The sequence below is a fragment of the Phocoena phocoena genome, chromosome 19, assembly GCF_963924675.1.
Source record: "Phocoena phocoena chromosome 19, mPhoPho1.1, whole genome shotgun sequence".
Taxonomy (NCBI): Eukaryota; Metazoa; Chordata; class Mammalia; order Artiodactyla; family Phocoenidae; genus Phocoena; species Phocoena phocoena.
Window position 1 is genome coordinate 53,193,529 of NC_089237.1, and position 7,883 is coordinate 53,201,411.

The 7,883-nt window shown below is 46.9% G+C and overlaps 1 protein-coding gene across 1 annotated transcript in view; it reads right to left on the reverse strand.

Annotated features, from left to right (window-relative positions):
• Positions 1-7,179, reverse strand: part of LOC136139177 (myosin-13-like) — a 43,318-nt gene extending 36,139 nt beyond the window's left edge. Inside the window, 7 exon segments of the mRNA XM_065898064.1 lie at positions 693-785; positions 1,834-1,945; positions 2,711-2,738; positions 4,542-4,698; positions 4,784-4,821; positions 4,824-4,923; positions 6,976-7,179. Coding sequence (XP_065754136.1) covers positions 693-785; positions 1,834-1,945; positions 2,711-2,738; positions 4,542-4,698; positions 4,784-4,821; positions 4,824-4,923; positions 6,976-7,179 — 732 coding nt within the window.
• Between the last annotated feature and the right edge of the window lie 704 nt (positions 7,180-7,883).

Consider the following 7,883-nt stretch of genomic DNA (forward strand, 5'->3'; position numbering starts at 1 on the left):
CTCTTCCCAATTTTTTTTTTTTTTTTGCGGTACGCGGGCCTCTCACTGTTGTGGCCTCTCCTGTTGTAGAGCACAGGCTCCGGGTGCACAGGCTCAGCAGCCATGGCTCACGGGACCAGCCGCTCCGCGGCATGTGGGATCTTCCCGGACTGGGGCACGAACCCGCGTCCCCTGCATCGGCAGGCGGACTCTCGACCACTGCGCCACCAGGGAAGCCCAAATTCTTCCCAATTTTTGAGCTCTGCTGCCTCCACCAGGTTTTCCCTCCTCCCAGCACCTCCTGACCTGGAGAAGGTCAGATCTGCTAACTAACTTCGCATTATGGTTTTCATGGCTAATAAGTCAGTGGATACTGTTCAACAGACTTACATATTTTAAAATGCTTCCACCTGAAGAGACCAATTTTAGCACAGAGAAGTCATTTTGTACTTGTGGAATTTGAATCTGGAATCATTGTACCTTCAGGATGCCCTGAGGCGATGCTGTTTAGTTAGGGAAAGACAGCTAAATCTTCCTTCGGCTGGGAATAAGACAAAATGTTCTTTGAGGGGTTATCAGAATATCCCAGTATAGTCTACTTGGGGGTAGGCTAAGGCCAGATATATCCTAGTTTATGTGGCCATTTTTCATATTCAGCATTGGAGGAGAGGGTTTTCTTTCTGGGGGTCATTGACAATTGGACCGAGTCTTACGAATCTCGAGGAGTTGTCACTCCTCACGGTCTTGGCCTTCCTAAAGGCCTCCAGGAGGGGGTTGGCCTGGATGATCTGGTCTTCCAGGGTTCCCTAATAATAAGTGAGAAGAGGAAAAGAGAGGACTTTGGACGTCTTCTGAATTAACTTCCCAGTGACTCAAAAGTGTGGATGCTCTGGGAAAGCCCCAGGGAGCGATGTCGCCCGGCTCAGGCTGGTGGCAGGTACAGTTATGCTGAGTACCCACAGGCCCATCCCCACCCCACCCAAGGAGGCTTCAAGGTCCCATCGTAGAAGGGGTCTTAGCACAGCATCAAAGTGGCTTCTGGCCACACCAGATTCCAGGTTGGAGCACTACCTGCTACATCTCAATCTCCCAGACGGCCTTTCTTACTCTGATAACATTTTATTATAAATCATGGATTTGTAAAATATAGACCTCTGTTCCTGCGTGCACCAGGACCCATTTACATAGATGTTCGGGTTCAGAAGTAGAAATAGACTGTGAGCAATGAAAGTGACCCACGTGATAGAAACAGTTGTTCTCAAAAAAATTTTTAAGTTGCATAAAATATTTTGTGAGAATTATTACGTAGAAATCCACTTATAGAAAGCAGAGTTTTCACCTTCCCCCCCGTTCCCCACATGAGTGCTTGCCTTTCTGACGTCAGAGCTGTTTGGAAACTACTGTCCAGCCCGGTGGTTCTCGAAGTGTGATCCCTGGACCGGCAGCATGAACAATGGGAACACGACAGAAATGCAACATGCCAGGATTTTGAATGTGAGATAGGAATTTCAGTCAGAAATTCTGGGCCTGGGGACCAGCCATCGGTTGTTAACGAGCCCTCCTGGTGATTCTGATGTGCTCTCCCGTTTGAGAACCACTGGCCTAAACCATTCCTTCTCCAAAGGAGGATGTGGAGTTGCTCAAGGTCACTCGGCTGTTGTTGATGGAGCTGGTGCTAGAGCCCGAGTCCACAAGGTGGAGCCATTTCCTGCCTTGCCCCGTAAACACCCCCTGGGGCAGGACCTCGTGCCGTGCGTCTCTGCTGGGCACAAAGCCCTGCAAACACTTGGTGCTCACGTGGGAATTAAGGTATACTTAGTCCAGCAAGCCTTCCAGGTGCAGGAAGCTGCTCACCTGCATCTTGCCCGGCCGCTGCTCCTTCCTCTTCTCCCCAGTGACCGCAATTGTTGCAGAGTACTGGACGAAACGCTTCGTGTTCACTGTCTTCCCAGCCCCGGATTCTCCGCTGTTGATTTAAAAGTAAGTGAGAGGGACTTCCCTGGTGGTCCAGCAGTAAAGAATCCGCCTTGCAATGCAAGGGACGCGGGTTCGATCCCTGGTCAGGGAACTAAGATCCCACATGCCGTGGGACAACCAGGCCCGCACGCCATAACTACTGAGCTTGTGCGCCTCAATTAGAGCCCACGTGCCAGAACTACAGAGCCCACGCACTCTGGAGCCTGCGTGCCACAACTAGAGAAGAGGAAACCCGCACGCCACAATGAGAGAGAAGCCTGTGCGCCACAATGAAGAGCCCACGTGCCCCAACAAAAGACCCCAAGTGCTGCAACTAAGACCCGACGCACCCAAAAATAAATAAAATAAAGTAAAATAAAATAAAATAAAGTGAGATACACAAACGTAGGGAACAGACTTGTAATTGCCAAGGGGACCAAGGAAAGGGGGAATGGAGGACAAATGGATTGAGAGTTTGGGATTAGTAGATGCAAACTATTATATATAGAATGCATAACCACCAAGGTCCTGCTGCATTGCTCAGGGAACTATATTCAATACCTTGCGATAAAACATAATGGAAAAGAATATGAAAATTCTTTCATATACATGTATAACTGCATCACTTTGCTGTACAGCAGAAACTAATACAGCATTGTAAACCAACTATACTTCAATAAAATAATTTTTTTTTAAAAAGTAAGTGAGGTAAAGGAGAGCAGAAGGAATGGACAGCCCCTTCCAAGTCATCATGGCGTAAACACAGGTTACTCACGTGATGAGGATGGACTCATTGTCTCGATCTAGAAATGCAGAAGGAAGCAGGATGGAGTAAATAAACAACATATAGGCAGGATATACAAATCAGGCAACATTGGGGGTAGACAGAGCCCATGAGTTCTAGTTCTGGCTTTGCCATTAACTAGTGGTGTGATGATCTGGTCATGTCTAGTCTTCTCTGAGACAATTTGGGCAGATTTCCCAAATGCTGGAGGTGTAACGTGGGCAGCATGGGAAGTGAGCGGTGAGTCCCACAGTGTGAAAGTTATTCATGTTCACAGATCTTTACCTCCTCTCTAGCACTTTCTTATCTCCCTTTTCAACAAAGAAAGCAAGTCTCAGACTTAGAACTTGTAAGAAGCCACAGCTACTAATTAGAATTTCTGGACACTGGTTTGTTGTCATTGCATTTTTCTTTCACCTTTACTTTCTACTTGTGGATAGTGACCGTGGTTTTCCATTGACAAGAGTGTTATAGGTTGAATTGTGTTCCCCCCCAACAAATTAATATGTTGAGGCCCTAACTAACCCCCAGTACCTCAGAATGTGACCTTATTTGGAAATAGGGTCATTGCAGATGTAATTAGTTAAGATGAGGTCATACTGGAGTAGGTGGGCCCCTAATCCAATATGACTGGTGTCCTTATAAAAAGACAAATTTGGAGGCAGATGAGAACACAATGTGAAGATGAAAGTGCAGATCAAGGTGATGATTCTAGAAGCCAAGGGATGCCAAAGCTGGCCAGCAAACCGTTGGAAGCTGGGAGCGTGGCCTGGAACACATTCTCCCTCTCGGCCCTCAGAAGGAACCAACCCTGCTGACACCTTGATCTCAGACTCCCAGGCTCCAGAGCTGTGTCACAATGCACTTCTGTTGCTTAGGCCACCCAGTGTGTGGTACTTGGTTACGGCAGTCCTAAGAAACTAATACTAATATTATTCTTCCTTTTTTTAAAAAAATCGTTTTCCTCCAGATCAAAGGGCAGATGTGTTCGGTTCCTATTTTATTTTTATTTTTGGCCATGCCGCGTGGCATGTGGGATCTTAGTTCCCTGACCAGGTATCGAATCCGTGTCCCCTGCAGTGGAAGCACAGAGTCTTAACCATTGGACCACCAGGGAAGTCCCTATTCTTCCTTTTTGAAATGGACGGAACTTCAGTCACTATAAGGAAAGATTTTAAATATGCAGAAATGACCAGGATTGCGAATGTGAAATTGGCATGGCTGAAGTTTGGGCAACATTGTCCTGGATGACTTTAAAGCATCGTCAGATCTCAGATGCTTGCTTCTACTTCTTCTCTCTGCACCAAGTCAAATCAGGTGCAAGTTGAACAGACTGAAGTGATGTTAGGCATGACAGGGTGACGGTATTACCACATCTCTGCTATTTCATCTGCTATTCTGGGAATTTAAGGAGGAGAAAGAGGGAGCCTGAGAAAACAGGTGAAGGGAAGTTGCTGTGCCCGTTTCTCCAACTTTGCATTCCTAAGTGGCTACTAATATAGTCTCTCTTCCAAGTGTGTTCATGTTGGGGGTCTCTTTGGAGGTGGGGGCAGCGCATGTCTTTGTGCTCCACGTCCACACCCCGGAGAAGCATGTACTTAGCGTGGCTTCAAGAACCGTGACTGGTAATGGAAGATGCTGCGCCCCTGGCTTTCCATCCTGACATCCTCTGAATCTCCTGAGGTCACTTTGGTCATTGCACCATTTGGATGACCAAAGCCTGTGAAGGGCTCGAATAATTAACTAAGAACCAGTACAGTTAAAGGACTTGAATACTTCACTAAAACTATTTTTTTTAATATGCATTAAAGAAATTACTCACCAGTCAGCATGAACTGAAAGTCGTTGTCAGAGATGGAGAAGATGTGGGGCAGGGCCTCCTGGCGCTTCTTGCCTCTGTAGGCCGTCACCACCTCGGGGTTGTACACCGGCAGCCGCTTGTAGGGGTTGACGGTGACACAGAAGAGGCCCGAGTAGGTCTGAGAAAATCAGAGAATTCAACCTATGGATCTTGATTTTACTCAGAGAAGGGAAAGGAATAAAGAGAGGTTGAAGGGCACTCACGTAGATCATCCAGGCTGCGTAACGCTCTTTGAGGTTGGCACTGCTGGCTCGTGCAGGTGGGTCATCATGGCCATGTCCTGGATCTTGTCAAATTTGGGAGGGTTCATGGGGAACACCTGTTCACTGTTCAGAGTGAGTGTCTGGATATTGAGAGGAAAATCACGTGATGAGTGGGAGAGCCGATGTGGTGAGCTACCAGTGTGGTGAAAATGGTGAGATATTGTGCTGAGATTACCCCATTACTGTGGTTAACTTTATGGATCATTTCTGTGCCCAGAGATGATCCGTAAATAACTGTTCCTGATAAATCTAAGTCTGGTCAAAGTGTATAACCAATTCTGGTCTGATGCCCCCAAGTCAGCATGCCATTCTGTGTGCCAGAAGTGGGTTACAGGTGTGCAAAGTTAGAGAGCCCTTCAGCCTCAGGGTGGCCAGGTGGAACTTAGGATGGTCAAGGCCACAGCAGCTTGCCTCTGTTTACCCCATTTGCTATGAGTGCTGTAATGAGATCAAGCTTGGAATATTGGAAAAAACTCTTCTAGTGTATTCTGTGCATCTCCACCTCAATACCTCTGCTCATGTGGGTCCCTTTGTCTGGAATATATCTACATTGAAATTACATCTAGCAACCTTCAAAGCTCTTCTTAAGTGCCACTTCTTCCATGACCTGTTTCTGCTCTCCCCTGTCTTTTCAAGGCTTCCAGAAATTCTTGTACCGCTGCTCTAATAGTTAAAACATTTGGACTTGAAGCATGGTCCATGGCTGAACAGTATTTTGAGACTATTACCTAATTTTCCCCTCTCTGCTTTCCCTTCCCTTTAAGCATACAACTGGCACTCCATTACTCAGGAAAGGTAGAAAATAAGGCATAAAAGTAAGAGAGCCTGTAAGCCTTTCTAGCGTTTGTTTTCCAAAAGCCCAAATCCTTAGAAGAGCTTTGAGGGTTTTACCGAAAAGATAAAAGGGAGGAGATTTGTTGATATGGACCAAATCTCTTGAGGAAAGGAAGCCCTTCTGCCCCACTGCCCTAAACTAGAGAGAGAGACACACCCAAAATAGCATAAGGGAGGTGGAAAAATCTGTGTGTCCTGGAGATTCAGAAACTGGGGCTTGTTTCTTAGCACATCCTTCAGGGGGGCAGTGACACCCCATGTGGTATTACTGAAAACGTGGCATGGCTCTGCGGAGGGGACTCCAATAGTAACTCCAGAAAATTTATTTCCGGCCCTGTGAAAAGAGGCTGACACCAGAGGTTAAGTTTAATAATAACCATCATCATCATCATCTGTCTCGTATGCTTGAATTTGTGAACTGTGATTCATACCTACCATGTACTCTTTTTTAAAAAAATTATTTTATTTATTTATTTTTGGCTGCGTTGGGTCTTCCTTGCTGCGCACGGGCTTTTCTCTAGTTGTGGTGAGCGAGGGCTACTCTTCGTTGCGGTGCGCGGTCTTCTCATTGTCATGGCTTCTCTTGTTGCAGAGCACAGGCTCTAGAGCGCAGGCTCAGTAGTTGTGGCGCGCAGGCTCAGTAGTTGTGGCGCACGGGCTTAGTCGCTTCGCGGCATGGGGGATCTTTTGGGCCCAGGGATTGACCCCATGTCCCCTGCATCGGCAGGCAGATTCTTAACCTCTGTGCCACCAGGGAAGTCCCCATACCCACCGTGTACTCTTGATTCCTACACTAGATGATAAACTTTGGGGAAGCAGGACTGAGATTTGCTCACATTTGCAAAGTGATAGACACGGTGACCTAGACATGATGAGTGTCCAGTAAGTGTTGAATTGAATGGTGCTCTGTAATTCTCTGCATTAAATTAGGCATTGCCTCCGGAGCTCCCTCTGTAAGTCACTCTGCAGCCTAGAGAGTTCTATTCGGTATATTCGCCCATCCAGCAGCAATCTGTATCGGTCTCTCCCTTAAGCAGTCCAAACGCTTCCACCACCACCTTCCCCTTTCTCCAAAGCAAACATCATAAAAACTCTCAAAGCGCAAGTCCTCGAAGGAAAGAGCCAGAGCAGAGGTACGTGCCATGGCAGTTTTTACCTGCGACTTCACTCAGAGGAGATCAATGTGAGGCTTGTTGTATCTTCAGATTCCTGTGGACCAGCATGCAATTTCTACTATTCTACTCCAAAGGAAAAGGAGGATGCCCGTGTTAGCAAGGACATCTGAGATCAACACTTACCCGGTCGTCGAGGGTCTTGACTGTGACTTTGTCATTTTCCTTGCTCTGGATCATACCTTTCACATAAAATTCCTTACCATCCACTGCAAAGCAAGCTTTCTTAGAATCAAATGGGAGAGTTTGAGCCTCGATTCTCTCCTTCTCTGATTTCCGCGGGTAGGGAGCTGCTTCTCCAAAAATGGCCATCTCCGCATCAGAGCTCATGACTGCAGGGGCTGGGAAGACCAGGGCTGCTGAGTCTGGAGCTTTGGGGAGCTCTATCCTATTATTTCCATTCAGACAGGGGGCCGGATTCAAAAGTTCCTGGGGTTAACCTACGTTCTGAGGAATCCAGGACCTGGTATAGGGGCCTAGAGTGGGCAAGTGGGGGTGAACTAAAGGGGATATTCTACTCCAAGAAAAAAGTTTGAGGGGACATCTCTTAGTCCAGCTCCAGGTGTGGAAGTCTACACCAATTAGAGGAAGCCAAGCTGAGCCTAATAAAGGAGGCCTCAGAAAATACTTCCTTATCACACATCACATTTGAGCATTATGATCTCGGTGTCATTCCCAAATCTTAAGGGTGTCTGAAAAGAATTATTGGAATGTTGATAATTCCTAGCAGATAGCCCAGTGAAAAGTAATGACTTGAACATAAAGTACTGCCGCACTCGCTCAGCCAGTTACAGGCAACAAGGTGATAGGAGACATTATGGCCTAGTGCAATGGTTCCAAACTTTAATATGCACCAGAATTACCTGGAGAGCTTGTTTAAACACAGATTTCTGGGCCTCACCCCCAGAGCTTCTGACTCAGTAGGTATGGGATGTTGCCTGAGAATATGCATTTCTAGCAAGTTCCTGGGCAATGGAACTTGTGTGTGGTCCTTGTGATCCTTGAACATCAGCATCACCGAGGAGTTGTTAGAC